The sequence below is a fragment of the Hetaerina americana genome, unplaced genomic scaffold (genome assembly GCF_022747635.1).
Source record: "Hetaerina americana unplaced genomic scaffold, ioHetAmer1.1.p SCAF_40, whole genome shotgun sequence".
NCBI lineage: Eukaryota > Metazoa > Arthropoda > Insecta > Odonata > Calopterygidae > Hetaerina > Hetaerina americana.
In genome coordinates, this window is record NW_027286986.1 from 4594606 (window position 1) to 4616895 (window position 22290).

The following is a 22290-nucleotide window of genomic DNA, read 5'->3' on the forward strand; positions in this document are numbered from 1 at the left end:
ACACTGATGATTTCTTGTCCTAGTCCCATAGGCGTGTGTGCCATTATTTGATGGGAAAAGAGTCATGTTCTTTTTTACAAAAATTATCGAATTATAAATAAAAACACTAGGGACTGTTAAGATGCCAAGGCTTTGAAAGAGAGGTCTTCAGTGGGCTCTATAGGGTTTATTGCACATGGACCTAAGTAATTTCTTTTGAATAATAAATATTTTATTTAACTTAGTTGATGACCCACTTCCCCAGATTATGATACCGTATGATACAAGAGAATAAAAAAGACCATAGTAGAGTGTTTTTAAAACATCCATACTAACAGTATGTTTCAGAATCGAAAGAAGATAGTACACAGAATTTAATTTTTTACTTAGATTTGTGATGTGCAGGTCCCATTTCAGGTATTTATTAAAATATATTCCCAAAAATTTCTACTCGTTAATAATTTTACAGTTATTTGACATAGGCTGAGAAGTACTTTTATCAGAATGGCAGGTTTTTGCAGAGAAAATCATGGCCTGAGTTTTTGTTTAATTGAGAATAAGGTTATTCCCATAGGAATTATTTAAGACATGCCCATGTCTTGAATAATGGTTTTACCTTGAGTCATCAAATCTTCAAAGGATTTCTGATACAGCACAAAGCTCACATCATCTGCAAATAAGACACAGTTACCAGGAGGATTTAAACGTAATTTTTTGGGTAGGTCATTTATATAAATGAGAAATAAAGTTGGACCCAGCAGTGACCCTCGAGGAACACCTTTTTCAACACCTAATGGTAAAGAGAGGAAGGTATTCCCATTCTTCTGGACAGCTACCCTTTGTTGCCGATTTTTGAGGTATGTTCCCAACCATTGCTGTGCTTTGCCTCTAATACCCATTTGAACAAGAGTTTATCATGCTCAACCATATCAAATGCTCTGGACAAGTCAAAGAATACACCCATTACTTTCTGCTTGGAGTTAATTTGTTGTATGATGGTGTCAACTGCATTGAAAATTGCCTGCTCTGTTGACTTCCCTTTTCTGAATCCAAATTGTTTTGGGGATAGCAGGTTATTACCTTCAAGGAATTCTATTAGCCTTTTATTAAACACATACTCAAATATTTTTCCTAGCTGGGGGATTATAGATATGGGCCGATAATTTCTCACATGATTTTTTTCTTCTTTGTTTTTACAAATTGGTATTATCTTGGATACTTTGAGGGCATCAGGATATATGCCTTCTCTCAGACTCTGATTTACAAGTAAGAGTAAGGGACTAAAAATTTCATCTATACAATTATGAATTATTTTTCCTGATATACCATTTATATCAGTTGAGGCTTTCTTTCCTACCTTGGTAATGTGTGAGCAAAGCTCTGAAATGCTGCATGGTTTAAGAAAAATAGACTTGTAAGACGTAGCAAATGAGATATTGATATCATGAGGAGGATCTTGTACATAAACCATCAGTAGCTTTAAGAAGGAACTATTGAATTCGTTTGCCAGTTTTATTGGATCCGCTGGTTTATTTTTATCATTCCTAAATTGGTCTGGTAACTCCACTAAATTAGATCTAGAATTTTGATTAATGATATGCCATACCATTTTTGTGTTATTGGTTGCATTTAAGATTAGTTTATCATTATATTCTTTCTTTGATTTCTTTATCATAATACGGTACAGCTCTTTTAAGTTAGAATATTCATGGTGGAGTGTGTTATCTGCAGAGGTCATATTATATTGTGATTTTATCCGTAATACCCTGGACAAATGCCTAATTTCTGGTGTGATCCAGTTTTTTTGAATGGGTTTAGGGTGCTTAAATGGTACAAGAGGAAAGGCTGATTCAAAGTGAAACAAAAACATTCTGTAGAACAGGTCAAAGTTACTGTTCAGAGAGTTATTCTCATTCAACAACTTCCAATTCTCTTGACTCAAGAGAAGTTGAAAGTGGCTGACATTAGAGTCACTACAGACCCTCTTTAATACGGTAGGGGCAACAGCAGATTTGCTAATTTCAGACACATTGAAAACTGACATAATTGCCCTGTGATCAGACGGAGCTGGGTTAAAAACAACAGTTTTAACTTAGGATTCTGGGTAGTCTGTGAAGATGTTATCCAACAGGGTTTTAGAACTAGCTGCAACTCTTGTGGGATTATATACCAAGTGTTTTAAGTTATAGGAGGCTAATCGAGACAGCAGTTCTCTTTGATTATTACCATCAGTAAGGGGGTCACAATTGAAGTCTCCTGTGAGAATTATTTTAGGCTTCTTAGAATAAGTTGTCATATTATAGAGCAAATTGCCCAATTTATCAACAAATTCCCTAAAGGATCCTACTAAAGATCAATACAGTGCAGATATAATATGAATTTGCTCATTGACAGTGAGTTTTACCACTGAACATTCAAATACCTGTTCAGTGTTCAAGGACTGCAGATTTATCTTCGGTTTTTCATGCACAATAGTGTTTTTTACATAGATCACCACTCCACCATGGCATTTCACTTTTCGACAATAAGTCCCCTATCACATATCCTGGAATTGTGACATCCAGTACACTCATCCAATGCTCACAAAGGCAGATTACGTCCGGTTTGTCTATTAAAGTTAAGGCTTCAAGTTCTTGTAACTTATTATATAGACACTGTATGTTGAGAACGAGGATCCTGATCTTACTCTCCCCACTGGAATGAGATTCATTGTCTTTGCCACTTCGTATTAATTCAGTTCCACTGCAGCCCAGCGCTTGAATAAAAAACACCTCAGAGTCAGGTCACATGGCCACTTATCGCTGTACAGCACTTCATCTCGAGTATGAAAAGGCACTCCAATTTTAAAGCTTGCATTTACACCCTTTGACTCAAGCTTACTCACCGTTATAGGGACATGAGGAAAGTTCTTTCTCAGGAAGCAGTCTACAGTATTTTCCGTAGTCCCACCTGCCAGTTTGCCAAGATGTAACCACGCTCTTTTTACACCAACAAGATCCGTTGACGACTTTTGTTTTCCCACTACCAGTTCGCGATAGCGCTTGCCAGGTTTTTCGTGGTACTCAACCTTGTGGTGGGCAAGATGTGTAGCCGTCATTTTGTTGGACTGAGAGACGGAGATACTGTTGTCTACCTTTTCACTATCCACCATCGATAACTTAACTGATTTTCTTTCACCATTTTTTGTTACCGTTACCCAGTCATCAGTTTGTTTGTCGCCAATCACACCACTGCCCTCGGGACTCGTGATTACGTCTAAATATTCGTCAACGAGAGATGCATCTCTTGAGACAATTTTGCACAATTTTCACTCGTGGGTTTGTAAGATGAATCATAATCGATTCGAACCATTGATATTGCCTTGGAATCAACCTTGGGCATGCAGCTTTCGGTGGAAATACTATTCACAGCATGGCCTTCAAGCGTCAGTTTGGTGTGAGTGGGCCCACGATCATTTCTTCCTGGTTTCCCAGCATGTACATCACACTTGAGAGAATTAATTTCACTTTTTTGGGATTCTATCAGTTGTACACAGTCCGCAAGTTTAGATTTCAGATCTAAAACTAAACTGAGTAGGTCTTCTTGCTGAGCCTGAATTTTTTTCAGGTAGTCACATGTCGAGATGGACTGTATCGAGCATAATTTGCATCGATAGAGAATATTTGCACTGTTTGCAATTGTGTTGACTAATGTTTTGGATACACCAACACAGCTAGCATGATAGAAAGTATTGCATCCGAAATCACACTTTAAAAAAACCTGATTAACGGCTATTATTTCCGAGCAGTACACACGCACATTATCGGCATCCGCCATCTGGTATAGAAAAGGATAACTTAGGAATATTGTAGTCCATGTTTAACAACTGCCTCTATCTCATATATCTTATTTCGTAGACATCTTGCATTTTAGCAAAAATTATCGATGTGGTTACCCACTCAGAAGGACTTGGGTTTTGTAATTCCAGATTGGAGGTGGGTAACATGTTTCTGTAGCGTTGTCGTTGTGGGCCCTTGTAAGATATTTCTTTTCTTCCTCTGTATGAATAAATAAATCATTAAATATGCATATTTATGTATCTAATATTGCTTTAAAGCCAACTTCATCCTTTCAGTACGCTGGTGGGTAAGGATTGATTACAGTATGAATATCCAATTAAATTGTATATTCGGGGATTCTTGGCTAGGGAGGTTTAACGCTTGCAATGCAGGATGATTTCAAAATTTCACAATGAAATCACTTGAATTCTGAAATAAAATAAAAGCAAGTTTGTGCTTATGAAAAACACTTCACTTGAACTCTACATCACTGAACTTATAGGTAAGTCGACACAAAATTTTATGTAATTACTTTTTAATTAACATTTGTACAGGAATTAAATTTATCTAAAGATTTATGCACACACTCTTACCGAATATATACTGTCCTACAGATGACAGCTATATTTTGGGCATGCAGAATTACCACACTTTTTCGAATGGAGTAAACATTACCTATACCTTCGCCTTAACTATAACCAGTATAGTCAATGAATCGTTTCTAACTAGGCTATTTCCTGAAGAATTAAAAATAACCAAAGTTATTCCACTACATAAAAAGGGAGCCAAAGACCAACTGAATAATTACAAGCCAATCTCACTAATTTCATTTATATTATATTTCATTAGTATTTCATATATACTGGAAAAATTGATGGAAGAAAGACTATTAAAATTCCTCATAAAAAATGAAGTTCTTTCTCAGTCACAGCATGGTATCACAAAAAATATAAGTGTAGAAACTGCATGCAGCGATGATGTTACTAAAATTGCCCAAGCTTTAAGTGACAAAAAGCATGTTATAAGGGTAAATATGGATCTATCAAGAGCCTTTGATTCTGTGAAATCTAGCAAACTTTAAACTAAACTAGGACATCATGGTATCAGGTGAGTAGCTCATCTCTGGCTTGTATCTTTTTTGGAAAATAGGAAACAGTATGTAGAAATTGTCGGAAAAAATGGTGCTACCTACAAATCAACAATGAAAACTATTAAATGTGGTGTTCCACAAGGTTCCGCATTAGGTCCTTTACTTTTCCTGGTGTATACGAATGACATTGAAAAAGCCATAATCTCTACAGAGAATAATAACATGGTGCTCTATGCAGATGATATAAGTCTAATAGCAGGTCATACGAAATCATCTCAATTAGAAATAGATATGTATGCTGTGGTGAACTCAGTCACTCAACGGCTGAATGTAAATAATTTACAACTAAATGCAAGAAAAACAGTTTACTTGGTATATAGTAATAGAGACCTTCAGTCAAATATTTCTGTAGAAATAGGAAACCAATTGATACCCGAGTTAGAACATACCACCTTATTGGGTTTAGAAATAGACAACAAGTTAAGCTGGAGGTTTCAAATGGAAAAATGTAGTAAACAATTATGTTCAGCCCTATTCCTTTTTAAAAAACTTGCCAACTACTGTAATACAGAAATATTAATCCCAGTATACCATGGTATATTTGAGTCCATAGCTCGATATGGCATCGGCTGCTGGGGGAGTTCAGCGCATGGAAACATGAATAGAATACTCACCCTTCAAAAACGGGCATTAAGGGTTATATTTAAACTAAATGCAAGGAAATCCTGCAGGGAGTACTTCAGACGTCACAAAATCATTACAATTCCCTGTATCTATAGGTATAATGTGATTTTGTATGCCTGCACCAAAACCCCTTCACTGGTTAGAAATAGGGATGTTCACAAGTACGAGACCAGGGGTAAGGATAATCTTCATAATGGCCAAAGCAGAGTAGCAGCACTGCAAAAAACTCCAGAAGTTTCAGGAAGACTGCTGTTTAATCGACTTCCTAAAGAGTTAAAACCAATTCTCCCCCAAGTAAATAAATTTAAAAAAAGCTGAAAATTTTCTTTTTAAACAATGTTTCTAATAGCATCCAAGAGTAGATAGAAAGCGCCAATTTAAGGAATTCTGTTTTTTAAATCTTTAATACTCATATATTTCAAGTACATTATTATTCCTATGTACGTATGATAATGCAGCTAATAATGTAATTGAATCTTAACGAAGCTCATACAATTATGTATTGTTATATGGCGAATAAATCTATCTGTTATTATTAGGGTCAACGAAACACCCTTAAATTCAATACGATATTCGAATGTTTTTCAAATTTGATGTAGTTCCTACTCTTCACGCTTTCCGACGTCGCATGAGTCAACAACAAATATGTACACCCATTGTTCCCGTTTCTCTGTCTGAAGCGGTGTGAAGGCACTGACGTTGAGCCGCGAGACTAATACTGATACTAATCTGTGTGTTAGTTAAGGTATTCCCAGTCTGAGTTTTCCGCCTGTGTTTGACTGACCATCTGTCGAGTCATAATCCTGAATAATAGTCCAGAGTTTCAATATGTCAGCTGCCAAAGCCGATAACCGGGACTCCTACATTAATCCTGAAGGCCCGAGAAAGGTATTATTTATCGTGAATTTAAGAGATAAAATATTTATGTATCATTCCTAACTTGAATATGGTCTGAAGTGCTATAGAATGTGTTAGTGTTAAAGTAACCCAATGCCATTATTTGCATTCAGTTTCAAGGGGAATTCCCAGAAGTAATTTCGCCATTTTAGATGATTTCATGAATATTACTGTGTATTTTTGCCTTATTATCAATTGCGGATTATGCATTTATATAATCGCTAATATTTACTGATTTTTCGATGTAACATGCATGAACTGATATAGTAACGTGGTCGTAATTTCTCTAACATGTTTTTCGTCTGAATCCAGTTCTTGTGCGGCATGTGTCAACCTTTCCTTTTGTTGATTCGTGGAAAGCGGTTTGTGGCTGTTTGATCCGGATAAGTTACATCGTGGAGTATTAATGGAATATTAGGTTAATACGGGGAAGCTAGATGACTTCCCCTAAAGCTTGAGTTTGTTACAGCTTCTTCTATCGGACAGATTTAGTAATTCATTAAAAGTTTAAGGAAAAGACTAAATTAAAATATAGTAATGTCCTTTTATTTGCCTCCTTGGAAGTGGATGTAAGTCCTGCAATTGTACTCCGGACATGTGGAGGAAATGTGCTTCAACGCTCTTGTATGAATAAATACCGGCTCTAGCGTATTCTAATTTACAATATTTTAATTTTATAGATGGGGAACACCGTATAAAACAATCGAGTTAGTCATATAATAAGGTAATAAATTAAACTTACAGGGTTGCTTCAAATTTTTATTATCAATTTAAATACTTTCAATCATGGTGACTAAACTCTTTAGAGATGGTAGTTAGGTGGTGGATCTTCCTGGGCATCTTCCATAACCGGCACAGTGTATTAAGGAACTGGCCCCCTACCCTGATGTGTGAATTTCACTCGCCGTATAGGGCTTATATTACTGGGTGAACTCTACCATCGCCCATACCAAACCGACCTTCGGGTTGATTACTGTGTTTATGGTTTATTAAATAGTGGTTTGCACTAGTGTGTTGAGAATATCTTCTAGAGAAGCACAGGCATTTTAACCAGTAGTATTTCTTCAGCGTGTTTTGTTTAAGGCTAAATTGATTCTCCTTGTTGCAGGTGTCTATGGCAACCAACATTGACCAAGAAGCAATCAGGGCTGCTTATGATGATGTCCGCTCTGATCTGAGTGACACTGAATGGTAAGAATTACAAGTGTCAAATTCCGGGGGTATACTTAAGGACCTTGTTCCTAGGGCATGCTAATTTCTTCATTTTATTAATTGTCTTAATTTTGCTGAATTAATTATTGTCAAAGTACTTAATTTATTTAAAACTCCAAGAAATCATATCGTGGATTGAGTCCAGAGACACACTGGCGAGTATGTAATCATGAAAAGTGGGTGAATAAGTTGTTGGAAATTGATATCGAATTGTAATGTTGGTAAGAGTAGGAGTATTTTAAATGGCTGTGGGTGCTGTTGCCTTGGAAAAAGAAGCACGGTGGCGGAACGAAAAGTGCGAAGAGGGGAGGGGTGTAGAGGGGGCCCCAATCAGTTAGTCGCCGAATCCCAGTGCACACTACCCCACAGCATCACCAACTCTTCTTATGTTGATACACGCGGGGAAAGTTGCCCTTCCCATGCTTCAATCTCCGAGTTTGTTGTATGCGTACATAGCTCCGTGGCGGATGTTTTTTAAAAGCTTTTGGCTGCTCTAGAGGTATTTTTCCTTGGTGCCCCGGGATAATTTGGAGATGCTTTGAAAGAAATTCCTTATCTTCAGAGACCCAGTAAAACTTACAGGAGATTAAAGCCAAGTGTTCTTCCACAATTTTTCATGACTGGAATGAGTAAAATACATGGTGGTTTTTGTGTTCTCTTGTGAAATGATGTTGACGTATGTGCATATTTCAAAAAGCAATCCCACCCTTTCTTTTGTAAGAGTGAAGGCAAAAACTGCCAGTCTGTGAGCATTCAAAGTCTGTGTCCAGGATCCTGTAGGAAGAAAAATATGGCGGTGAAATTGATGGAAAAGAGTCGGTGAAGCTGTAATATGTGCAACCAGCAAAAAAAAATACCAAGTAGTCCAAAACCTGCCATTGATAATTTCGATGAGTAGGTGTGATGTTTAGGTGCATTAACAGGTATTATGAAAAGAGTGCTCAATGGTAACTTAATTGTTGCGTTATATGAAAGAAGTTGATCTTTTTGATGATTTCCGAAGAATTATGTGAAATTTGATAAAATAAATGTGCAAATTTCAAAGAAACTGCAAGAGAGGCCTATTAACGGAGTCATCCGCTAATAAGCATTTCAATGCAATAATTTCAGTGTAAAAATCATTCGGTTAAAAAAAATTATCCCGGTCAAGGCAAATGATTTTTACACTCTGAAATTATCGCATTGAAATAAATCTGCTTTGAAAGGTAAAAAATTCTGGGAGGAGGAAATTTTCAAAGAGGAAGGGGGCAGTGCAGGATGTCGAGGAAAGTTTTTGAGGGAAATTGAATGTGTTCATATGACTGCAGTAGTTTGGCTAATGAGACTTGGGTGAATGCCAGCCGTTGAAGGAGCATGGTACGGACTGATGAGACAACATAAAAGACTACAAAAATAAGTCTCATTACTTCACTAACCCACCTTGTACGTGGCTTTTCTGTAGTTATTCAGGGCAAATGCTTGACAAACTGCAGAAAATTGAAAATAATGGGCTTGATGTTAATAGGCAGAAGGAATTCAAACAATTAAGAATTACAAACCATTATCCCTGATAAAAAAACAAGAGTTTAATGACGTGACAATTTTCATTCTTTAGGAGAGATATAGTTCAAGATAGGAGATGATATAATCCTGCTTATCCCAAGAATCTGTGTAAGACAGTAATAATAATAATAATACATTTATTTGTCCGGAGATTTGTTGCATATTCATACATACACAAATATAGGACACGTCAAATATAATTTTCACAATTTTACAATAGAAGAGATACAATATATAAATATATATACATACCAATACACTAGTATAATTACATATCAATTGTTTAAGCCGGAATTGATGCATTGCGACAATTCAAGGTATTCATTTACAGAATAGAACATATTATTTTTTAAAAGGTTAAACAGCTTTTTCTTGAAAACAGGTACTTTTGTTTCATATTTCATTTCATGGGGAAGTTTATTGAATAACCTTAAGCCCATTGCTTTGGGCCCATGGGCAGTATTGTATGTCCTGACAAATGGTTGGTGCAGGTCATTGCAGGTCCTTGTGTAGTGACTATGGTAATTGTGGTTGGACTTGTGATGGGAAATATTACCCTTTGCATGTAAGATGACATTAAATATATATATGCAAGGTACTGGTAATAAACCAAGTCTTTTGAAGAGAGGTTTACATGGTTGTAATGGTGCTAGTGATAAGTGATGATCATATTTGGTGATAGCCACCCTAATAACTTTTCTCTCTTTCAGGGCTGTGTTCAAGTTTGAGGGGAACCGCATAGTGGTGTCTTTGGTGGGGACAGATTTTGATGAATTCAGGTCACAGTTTGGTGAAGGCGAAAGGGCCTTTGGCTACCTGAGAATTCAGGTGACTTTTCCAGTTGCTTTTTGGTTCGTTCATTTGGATAAGTGTGGAATCACCTATTCACATCTGTGTATATTTAATGATATGCATATATATATGATAATTTTCCTCTCACACTTCACATTGTTTTATAGAACAAAGATTGCACTCCTGGATCATTGTGGTAAAAATGTGATTACAAAACCCTTTTTGGCAAGGATTTCGATGCCATTAGTTGCTCGGTATGATTTTTGGTGGAAAGGCAAACTCCTTATTTTTGGAGTTTACTTATTTCTTATGATGCTTCATTAATTAATGATTTATCAGCCATAGAAGCTTGTGATTATGCATTATAGTTTTAGGTGCAGAAAAACCTGCACTCTCTCAAGTATTGATAGGCCAATTTTAAGTCTTTTAATGCACTGCAACATTGTATTATGAAAGTTATGTTATCATTATCATGGTGCATTTCTATCCTGTTTTACCCGATTCAAAGATTTGCAGGCTTGTTCTTTTGTGATGCATCAGAATTCCAGATCTCCTTTTTGTTTCTCTTAATCCTTTCTTCTAGGATGATCTTCTCCATGCAGTCCCTCCTCAACATACGCCCTGTCCAGAGTGTCTTCTTCTTCCGCGTACTTTTCAGTGTACTCTTAGCTTATCGTTTTCACTATCTCCTCATTCATGCCGTCAGTCAGTACAGCGTCTTCTCCTTCCTTCACCACATCTTACCACTCTACATTCTTTCCTACCTTCTTTTGTTCTCAGTGTCCATATTTCAGATCTGTGTGAAAAAACTCCATATGAAAAGCTTAGCAGTAATATTTTCTAAATTCGAAGTTTATGCTTCTGGGTTTGTCAAAAGATTTCTGATCTTTCTGGGTACTCTGTTTTCCTGACAAAGCCAGCATCCAATTCCGTGTGTACATCACTCATTCTATGTTATGATGCCTCCTATATCTTGAACGAGTGCACTTACTCCAATTAATTCCCATCTAACTAAAGTTTTACGGGATATTCCTTTTTTGAACCTGCATCACCTTCGACCTGTTTGTTTTCATTCTGTGCTATTCCCTTCCTCTTAATCTCTTTTCTCATTCTCTCTCTTTGCTGTCTTAGCCAGGTTGTGTGCATGTTGGTCATTTTCATTTAGTCAAAGGCTAGGAGCAAGATTAGAGGTAGTTCGTGCAGCGTCTGTTCCTCAGTGCGGGGGCTGCATAGGCATCTGACCCCAGTGGGACGGCCAGTTAGTGATGGCGTCACGCACAAAAATTATATTGAGGAAGGCAACTGGAAACCACCTCACATATTATTCTACAAACAAATTGAACCAAGTATGAAAATCAGTCCTGGCAACTATGGGACCTAGCCCACAGGAATGAGTCTCATGTCCAGTAGCCAAGGCAGCAAGGACTGTGGTTGTCATGATATGAAGTCTTAGCATAGCCAGCAGAAATGAAAACACAAAAGAGCATATTTGTGAATTCGGGAGATTTATGTGATGGGAGGATGATGAGAATGGGCAAGTTAGAAAATATTGAGCAATTAAGAGAGGAGATAGCGGAGTTTCAGGCCTGTGCGAGGTGAAATGGATAAATAGTGGGGATTACTGGAGCAATAGTTACACCGTAATATATAGTGGAGGGGAGAAGGGTCAACCTGGGGTCGCCACAGTATGGAATAGAAAACGGCAAAGAGAGAGACAGGGGTGAAGGTGTGAGAGTATGGTTTGGGAGAAACAAATGACCGTGGGAAGAAAGCTAAATAACTTTGTAGGAGAATTAGGGTAAGTCAATAAATAACCTGCAAAAATGGATAGAGGCAATAATAATGAGATAAACTGCCTAAATTTTGTTTCACTTTTCTGCACATCCATCCTGTACATTCAAGCCCTCATCCTATCTCTCTACGAGTTCTTGATAGGCGGCAGCAAAGAAGTCTTTTGTTTGCCATGACAGCCAATGAGTAATCTCTATACCATCATCATTTTCCAAACATCGGACACCCGAGTGGTTTTTTAGGGGTCCAAACAGATGAGTATCACTGTGGGCGGTAGGGTGGGTGTTCCTAGCGTTCCCCATGAAGTGTTCATGACAGCTCCTGATGTTGTCTTTCTGACATTTGTGACTCCTTTATTGACTTACCCTCTTATGGCTGACACCTGGTTTGAACACTGCAATAGATAAAGACACCCATAGAAAATGACTGGAGATACAGAGAGATGTCAGTTAGATAATAGCATGGTACGGCATTGATCAAAGAATTGTGTGATCATATCACTCATTTTCCTGGGAACAGTTGTGGATTTGAATCATAATTTAGTGCTCATGAAATGTAATGTAATATGTTAGAGAATAGGGAAGGGAAGGAGCTGAAGGGAATGAAAAGTAGAAGGCTTAGATGGGGTGAAAAGGGGGAGGAGGTGGGTAGAGTAAACAAAAGATGGAAATATTTCATACATGGAATGTAGGGAGCATGGCAATAGGAACTATGATCAAAAGAAGGTAGGAAGCTGTGCATTGTTCAGGTAAAATGTGGTGAGTATCTTAAAGGGGGTAAAAGGAAAGATCAGTTCATGGGTATGGAGAGCTTACAGAGGCTGGGTGATGTGGGCATTGCACACAGGAAGGCTAAGGAACTTGAAGAATTTAAGAAAGGAAATTTCATAACACTATTAGAGGTACAATGGGTCAAATATTAATTGTAGGCTAAGAGGGTCTGATAGGATAGAAAGGATATATAGAAGAACTACTTGGTACATACAATATGCCAGTGAGTTGGGATATCTGGGAATATGATTTCAAATGGGCTTATGATCAGAAACACGTGATTGCGTGATAGAAGAGGCATTGAAGGAAATTAAATTGAAGAAGGCTGTGGGAATAGATAACATCCCAGTGTAGCTGCTCGAGAATTAAGAAGAAAGAGGAAGGAAAATTTATTGTGAGTTAGTTTGTTGTACTTTAACAGAGGAGTAACATTAAAAACCATACTGAGGAAAACAATGAGAAGCCACCACCTGAGGACAACAATGAGAAATCCCATGAAACAATGATGGGCAGGGGTTTGATTGTGGTGGTGGCAACGAGAGGACTTGGCCTGCTGGGCCATGTGTTGTACCTGGCAGTGGGAGAGGTGGTTGTCTTCTCACAAAGCCCTTGTAAAGCAAAATTCACTGCCACAAAGAATGGGGCTGACTTAGTTACAGTAGGAATTTGGAATGTTAGGAGGATGTTGGGAACAGGAAAATCAGAAAATACAAAGTGAGAGATGAGGAGAGACCGATACTCCACCAAATCTCCCACCTTTCTTAATTATCACATCCCTACTCACACTGCTTCCCACAATCAATCTTTTGGCGACTGTTTCTCCGTTTCTGTGATTGAAATCCTTCCCAAATCTGCTAGTATAATAGAGGTGGGAGCCCGCGAGATGGCACATATCTGGGTGGCCCAGTCATTTAAATCGCCCGGGCTGAACCAAGCACACTGAATGCATCATATGGCTAGCTACATATCCCCTCCCACCCCCTTTTTCATTTCCTATTGGTCCCTTACCTCTCCTTCCCCCACCTCTCTCCCGCACATGTCCTCTCCGCTCTTCCCCGAGAACGCCATTCTGATGACGACAGCCAAGCTGTCGAAACGTCAAATAACATACTACCTTGATCAAAAAGTTCCCGGAATAACCACCGTGTGGCGCTCCCATCGTTCCGATTTGAGTTCTGTTTTTTTGGTTAAATTGGTACATCTGTTGTTGATATTCCCTTTAAATCTTAGTGTCATAACTTGACATTTGCAAAAGTTACGTAGCCAAGAGTACATCTATCTCTGTGTGTGTTGGCGATTTTTTACAATTGCAGAAATGGATTTAAATTTGCAACAACGAACTTGTATTAAATTTTGCGTAAAAAACGGATTTAGTGGCGCACGGACGTTGGAAATGTTGGAAAAGTGTTTCGGCAACGATTCTCTAAAAAAAACGGTCGTTTACCAGTGGCACGAGCGGTTCAGAAGTGGTCGTGAGTCAATCGAAGATGATGAACGCAGTGGCAGACCATCGACATCGAAAGTCGGTGAAAAAATTGATAAAGTAAAAGAAATGTTGGTCAATAACCGCAAATTAACCATCAGAGAAATAGCGGAGGACTTGAACATTGCCTATGGATCCGCCCAAGACATTGTGGTTAATGATTTCGGTTTCCGTCGTGTAGCAGCAAAGTTGGTGCCAAAAGACCTCAATTTCATGCAAAAAAGAGACCGTGTTGACGTCGCAAAAGACATGATTTGCGAGGCTGAATCCGATCCCACATTCATCAAAAGGATCATTACTGGAGACGAGACGTGGGTTTATGAGTACGACACGCAATCCAGACATCAGGCAAGTGAATGGCGTTCACCAAATGAGCCGAGACCAAAAAAACCACGTCGTTTTCAGTCAAAAAAGAAGGCAATGCTGACGGTTTTCATGGATTACAACGGTGTAGTGCATCATGAATTTTTGCCAGACAGTAAACAAAGAGTATTATTTGGGCGTTATGAGACGTTTGCGTGAAGCAATTCGCCGAAAGAGACCAGAAATGTGGGCAGAAAACTCGTGGATTTTGCACCATGATAACGCACCGTCGCACAGTGCTATCACTATTCGTAATTTTTTGACGAAAAATGCAACAAATACCATCCAACAGCCACCGAATTCACCTGATTTGGCTCCCTGTGACTTCTTTCTGTTCAATCGAGTTAAAAAACCATTACGGGGAACGCGTTTTAGCAGCCGAGAGGAAGTAATGGAAAAATCGCAGGAAGCACTGATGGACATACCGAAAACCGAATATAAAAAATGTTTCGAGGATTGGATCAAGCGCTGGCATAAGTGTGTTGCAGTCGATGGGGATTACTTTGAAGGGGACAATATAGATTTAGATGAATAAACTTGTATTTTTAATTTTCTGAATAAATTCCGGGAAATTTTTGATCAAGGTAGTATATGGTGTAACTTATACATCCGAGTCCCCTGGCATTTTTCATGTCTGTCTATTGTGGTGTTTTCACAGAGTGTTCGTCATGATTAAATGAGAACTTGAGTGCTTTCTCTATTCTCCTTGAGTCCTTGATCTTAAACCGTGGTGCTCTGTAGCTTACTTCCATCTTTCCCTTCGCCCACCATCACATTCTAATTCCATGTCACCATCAAATGTTTCCTTACAGAGACCCATGCAGTTATTCCCTCTAATGAATCGTATTTCCTATTTTTCCTCCCTATGGTTACTCATTTGTAATGTGGACTTGCCAAATGACCAAGTTCATTGTTTCAGTTTGCATTGATACTGAAAATATCACTTGCCTGCTCCATGTTTACTACACATCACCCCACGTTCTTGTTGAATACTACTGCCACCCCTTGCTGGCTCTTATCCTTCTCAGCCGATATTACCCTATAATTATTGCTCCCGTAATCCCGACTGTTCCTCCATCTCATACTCATCACACGGCTTTGAAATCTCTCTCTTTAAATTTTCTAATTTTTTGTCTTCTTCTCTGCTGCTGCTATTGATTCCACTTGGCCGAGATTTTGTGCAATGGTGACCATGCATTGCCTACTTCACCACTGGGTATGACCCATGACCTTGCGGGCCAAGTCCTCTAATTGCCAGGACCTGTACTCATATCTCTGCCATCATTTCTTCATGGGAATGGCAATTGAGTTGGTTTACCATCACCTTCCTCAAGGGCGTTTTTGATGTGACACTATTACTCAAGTAGTCAGATGCCTTTGCAGCTGCCTCACCGTGGAGCACACGATGAGCGGATTCCCCTTCATCTGGCTCCCCTTTACCCTTTGTCCTATCTGGGGCACCCGTGCCCCCAACCAGGAGCAATTATCTCATCGCTCCCTCCCATCGGCACAGCTGAACTAGCGGTCATCACAATATACGAGCCCTTTCACCACATCTAGGTTGTAGGCCACTCTGGAGGGATTGCTTTAGAACTTGCATGCATGATTGTCTATTACAATTATAGATTTTAATAAATATTAATTCTTGGGTATAATTATCGGTTACGGGTGCCATCGGTTATAATTAAGAAATTAAGGGAAGACTAGCCGTGTGTATATACTGTTAATGCTGCCTTTTGTTTCAGATGGGAGATGAGATGAGCAAACGGAAGAAGTTTGTGTTCATCACTTGGGTGGGTCCCTCCGTGGGTGTGATCAATCGAGCCAAGATGAGCACTGACAAGGCCATTGTCAAGGACGTAGTTGCCGTGAGTAGAGGCGCGAGGCTTGCATGGGTGTGCACGTGTGAGTGGGGAGTGGATGTGTTGTGCTCATGATTGACCCCTCTCAAATGCAGCTCCGTCTGCGGTGTCAGAAAGATATAGTCCTCTCCCATTTCTCTCGTGGCCTTACTCTACGAGCACTCTTTCTGCTGGTTTCGATATTATATTAATCCATCTCGGTAGCCCGCAGTTATGCTTGGTGATCATTTGTGTTTTGGAGTGTGTGTTGGATTCAGACAGTACATGAGAACCCTTTTTCTGATTTTACTTCTTACTCATCACACGAGGTGAGATTCAATGTGGCAATTAAAGTTTTCAGTCGAATGAAAAAATATTCCAGAAAGCATTAAATATATATATCAAATTAATTATATTTGCAAATACTTAAACAAAAAAAATGTAATTACTTGCACATTCTCATGACTGCTGAATGTAAAACATCCACTTCTTTTGTATCCTTCATGATACCAGTATTTCCCATAAACCTCCAAACTCTCCGCGAGAAGCGCATTCTTCCCAGCCCAAAGTGAAACTTTGGGCTGGGAGAGACCATGATCACTCTGCGTGGTCCTGGTGTCCTCTTTTGCCCCCAGGGCAGAAATGGCCAACTCCTCTCAATCCAAAAGACTCCAGGCTGAGTGGAAGAAGGAGAATGGGCCGTGCCGGGAGTTGGATAAGCATGGGAAGGGCAGTCCCCTCTCCCTTACTCCCCCTACCTCTCCTCTCCCTCACTCCCCCCCCTCTTGGAGCCAGACCATATGAGTTGAAAAATGTTGATGCATGTTACCTGATGATGACGCGCAGCATGGAAACCATGGTCATGAAATATTAAATCTTTATGGTGGAAATTTTAAGTTTCTTTTCACCCTCATAATGAAGGAATTCCACAAAGTAAAAGCTGAAACTGTTATTCTATTCTCTCTTTTTAGAATTTTGCTGTTGAGCTGCAGGTGGAGAACCATGCGGAATTTGAGGTGTCCCACTTCAAGGAGCAGCTGGCACGTGCCGGGGGGGCTAATTACGGAACTGGGGTGCGGGATCTCTGAGCCATCCCTCGCCCCACTCCTCAAAGTCTTCGATGAAGAATTCATAATCAACCCTTGATATGTTTATATGCTGAGCCACCCATTCTATTTTGTTTGATTCTTATGTGTACGTGAATTATATATTAGCATGTGTGCGTGAGGTGCATAGTTTGATGGAAGGCGTTGATGCACACAGGTTTAAATGAGTGAGAGGGGATTTTTCCACGGTGATTATGGATAGTTTAATTAATTTGGTGCGGGAGAATAATGAAGGAAAGGCAAGGGTGGGAGTGGGTGCCTCTCCAGTAACCGATCTCTTTTATCAGATTCAACCATTTGTGTGAGGCATGCTTAGTGCCCTCTCGGCCTTCATTGGCATTGGCTGTACCACTCACGTGTGATCTGGGGAATTGGGACAAACTGCCACGTATCTACTTGCTTTGGGAATGTGCACTAGGGGCCGTTGGTGAGCAGAGGGAAACATGAATAGCTAGGATCGATTATTCATACGCGTCTTCTATTTCGATATGGAATTTGAAAACGAGGAAAGGAGTACCACAGGAAGCAAAGAGCGAAGGATTCATTTGGTTGCAAGGTGTGATACTTTCTCCATGGTGAGTGGCATTGAGGGGGCAACTGGTCCCCATCTTCCCCTTCCCCTACACTAATCCCGGCCTTCCCACTCGGGCAGATAGTTGGGGGAACTTGAATGTTCGATTGTCCCTCACTTGCAAAAATGTTTCAATTGTCTTTTGGATAGTAGTGGTGGTAGGGGAAATCGCCTCTGTGTCCATCGTGAAGGGGTTAGGTCGTAGAAGAGACTCCATAATCTCAATCTCACCTTAAAATAAATACTTCTCTCTATATATACCACTCGGGTGGCTTTATTGGGCATCCATTTCACTGCCACGGGTGGATGGATGCATGCCGGGGCAGCCTTGGCATGACTGAGGGAGTGTGAATGGCTCTTCTACTCATTGGATTGCGTATGGTCAACCTACACGGCACACCACTCTTGGTGTATCCCAGGGCTCTCTCTCTCCCTTGAAATCCATGGCATTAATGATTTTGCACAGCAGTGAAATCTAAATGATCACACACCCAAATGCTATAGCTGCCCAGTTTAAATTTACATTATTTGTTAATTGATGCCCTTCCATGTAAATCTCTGCCATAGATCTCTTGTCTTCCCCTTCCATCCAGCATTTCCAGTCCCTTCTGTCATAACCTTTTCCTGAGTTCATTCCTTCTCTTCCTTGAGAAAGGTGGCTTGTACCACTGAAAATTTGAAAACGAGTGAGTTTCTTTTCTTTTTTGTGTGTTTCCGTCTTTGTTCGCTAGTGCTAACTTCAAATACATTATTATTCTCATCCGCGAGACCTTTCACATAAGTTTTATATCGTATATATATATATATATATATATTGCTTGATTCTAGTTTTGTACAAATCAATTGGTTACTTGGGATCAATTTATCAGAATATTGGATGATTGTCATTAGAGAAATCACGCAATGCCCCTGAACATCAAGATCTCATTTTTCATGAAGTGAAGATTTCCTATATTCACAAAAACTTTTCAAAAAGTGAAGACAAATTTTGCTGTGATATTTGCATTTTTAAATCATTTTTCAAGTAATATTTGTTGCTTGAAGGATTCAGAAAGGAATTGGGGAGAAGTTTGAGGTGCTGCAGGGTTTGGGAGGAAGGTTCTAAGATAATATATATATATATAAAAAATCAAATGAGAACACTTTCATGTACTACTAATTGTGCTGCATTAAGCCTTCATTCATTTCTTGATGTATTCCATGTAATACTAAACAGCATGATGAATAAATTAAAAATAAAACTTGGTGATTTCACGTATCCTATGAACTTAAATGTTAACTAGGTTCCACTGCAGTGCAGCATTATCAAGCAAAGAAATTACATCCATTCAGTTATACATATTATTGGCTGTGGGGTGTATGTATAATGTTATGGATATAATTTCTTTGCTTGATAATGCTGCACTGCAGTGGAACCTGGGTCACATTAAAGTTAATTGTACATTGTGTATGTGGAATCACAAAGTTTAAATTTTTAAATTATTCATAATGGAGCGTTCCACGAAGTTATGCCTGAAGCCATTAATTATACTGAACAACATGCCTGCTGGCATTTGCATGTCTTTTGGTTTGGGCATCTTTGCCTTGGTTCTACCATCCTTTAGGAACATTTTGCCCTGGTACAAAAATCATCCACTGGTTCATTTATTTTGCCTTTAACCATGATATGCAATCATTCTTCCCAACTTTCATGTCAAGTCCATTAACTTTAAGTGTGCATGCATTGCAATCATTTTCCTTCTGCACCTCACTGTAACCAAGAGTTTTGGCATATTTTTTGACAACTCGCTGAATTTACTAACCAGGAAGTCCTAATTTAAAATGTACTAAATAATTTTTATTGTATTTCCATGGAGTTTGAATCGGAACCTGAAGAAAATTAGTTCAATAAAGAGGTAAATGCACCGAGAAGTAAATATTCCCGACAAAAAATACATTGCAGTTAGTTTGATTACAAAAGATGGTCACAAATAAAATAGAAAACAGTAAACAGGAGCCATGACTGCTTGCTTAGGGTAAAATCATTGATCAAGAAAGGGACCCATGAAATCATCCAGTGCATGGAATTGATGTTCACATAGGAACTGATAAAGTTTGGACTTGGTCTGTGGAAGATTGCATTATTTTGAGGTGTCCAGCCAAGTTGGTGGTATGTAAAGGTCCTTTACATTGAGTGTAGACCTTAATTATCCATGCTCCAGGGTAATAATCTCTCTTCTCATCATTTGAAGTATTCTTTTCAAAAATAAATTATATTTTATTAGCATCTAGATAAACTCTGCCAGCAATGAAACTATTCCTATACAATGTTTTTCAATTAGAAATTTAACATTTTGCATGAATTCTTTGTTTTCTGTAGCACTTGGTAACATGATATCTATTCACAGTTTTCGTCAAAATTCACATCAATCATTATATCAATACTGTAAATTGAAGTCTATAATGTCACTTCAGTGTACTCAAAAGGTCCAGATATATGTCTGTGAATATCCAGTTGATGGAGTAAAGCCAAAAATTGTTGCAAATGAAAATACAAGCTACTTTATGTGTGAAGGGAAACTTGCGTGATGATTCTTTCAAATTTGAACCAAGAAATGTTTCAGGGTCATCTAATGTGATGATATAACATTCCATGGGTACGCAAGCATTTGGGATGTGTGTGTGGGCAGCTGTAGAGGTTTGTTCAGATGTGTATCCCAAAGCCTCTGAAATGTGCGTGTGTGGTCTGTTTTCCCTAGTTGCCCTTGTCAACTTCATGCCGTGGATAGTGCAAGTGAGTGTGGCCATGTCAGTTGGACTGTGCACTGTATGTCGTGCAAATGTCAGTTGTTTCTGTCCTTGCTCCCCTTTTACCACGGTTCATTGATTCAACTTGTAGCAATGCATTATGAAGTAAGTTCATCATGGTTTAATGTTCACTCTTGAGGCCCTGGAAATTGTGGTTTTAGTTTATTTTACTGTGATATTCCATGATATCCTGTTGACCACCATTGCAAAAGATAAGCCCCAAGTGACTCATTGCTAACCAATTGATGGATGTTCAAAATTTGTATGAACATCCTTCTTAAAAATTATGGAATATTTCAAAGAAATCTTCAGCAAGTGATTAAGTAGCATTGGTTAAGCATTTCAGTCTTTTGCACATTCCAGAAGGGTATCACTGAGTAGCCCACCCAAGGGGGTAGTTGGGGGCAGGGGCTTCTTATTTGATTTTGTACCGGAAGCGGAGGGCTTGTCTGTGTGGGGGAGAGAGGGTGGGTGGGTGGAAGTGGTGTGTATGGGAATGAGAGGAGGCGGTGCTTGTGAGATGTCTCCAGAAGAGTCCCTAATTGTTCTTCTTATTTAACACTAGATGGTCTTGCAATTGTTGAGTATTTTGAGCTTGAAAAAAGTGATTTCTTCACTGTGGTGTTTGCTTATATGTGCCAATAAAGCTGAAAAGTGATTGTCTATATGCAAGTTGCTCATTTTTAAACAAAAATTTTTATAGTGAGTTTTGTTATACATTTATTAATATTCTGTGAAGAGTTTTGTAAATAAAATTGCTCATTTTAAACAGACTGTTTTTATAGTGAGTTTTTTATACTTTTTTAATCTGCTGTAACAATTGTGGGTTAATAGATTAGAGAAGATTGTGCAATGGGAAAGAAAGCACCAAAGAGAGAAAGCTGTGACATGTTTGTATGTGATGTCTGCTTTTTGAGTAAATTTACACATTTGGAAGTTAACTTTTTCATGTTGTATTATTCATTGGAAGGTTTGGTACTCAAATGTGTTTATACAGTAAGAATCAATATTTATTTACGTAGGAACTATAACTGTTGTGAATGAGCAAAATATTGTTTTTGCGGTATAAACTTTAATAAAATCAATGCTTGTCCTATATGTGTGTTTTATTTCCATAATGTGTTATTCTGTATTTAGGTATTCTGTGCAGTAAAACCCATATCCTGTTGATCACATAAATCTTATTCAGGTAGTAATGTGGACAATATATTATCAAAAAGTTGCCAGTTGAAGTCATCAACTGTGGTGAGGAGAGGTCTAGACTATAGGATTAAGACTACGCATAGGTGCATGTATTGTCTTGAGTAATGACCCAAATTCCCAGGAAGTTGAGATTGGCATTTCTAGTTACTGTTTTGGAGTAATTTTCCAATTCAGTATTTTTGTTTGCATTCATATTAGTTCTTGCTCACTCATTGAAATATATATGTTTATTTTATTGCTGTCAGTGGCTCATCGATGCATTGTCAGTCCAGATATGAATCCTATTGCAGAGGTTTAGTAGTTGACTCATTTCTCATGGCTATCTCTTGAAATATCTTTGCTCTTTCACTGCCTTTATCAT

General features: G+C 38.6%; 1 protein-coding gene across 1 annotated transcript; it reads left to right on the plus strand.

The window, feature by feature from the left end:
- Positions 1 to 6223: 6223 nt before the first annotated feature.
- On the plus strand, positions 6224 to 21822 carry LOC139692751 (coactosin-like protein). The gene is made up of 5 exons (XM_071591002.1): positions 6224 to 6459; positions 7577 to 7659; positions 9933 to 10050; positions 16167 to 16289; positions 17234 to 21822. Exons 1-5 carry the CDS (start codon positions 6400 to 6402, stop codon positions 17348 to 17350), a joined length of 501 nt encoding a protein of 166 aa, XP_071447103.1. The 5' UTR covers positions 6224 to 6399; the 3' UTR covers positions 17351 to 21822.
- The last annotated feature ends 468 nt before the right edge of the window (positions 21823 to 22290 follow it).

Coding starts and splice junctions, on each gene's coding strand:
- LOC139692751 (XM_071591002.1), top strand. CDS start 6,400: ATGTCAGCTGCCAAAGCCGATAACCGGGACTCCTACATTAATCCTGAA. Junction 10,051..16,166: donor TTGGCTACCTGAGAATTCAG/GTGACTTTTCCA, acceptor CTTTTGTTTCAG/ATGGGAGATGAGATGAGCAA. Junction 16,290..17,233: donor TTGTCAAGGACGTAGTTGCC/GTGAGTAGAGGC, acceptor CTCTCTTTTTAG/AATTTTGCTGTTGAGCTGCA.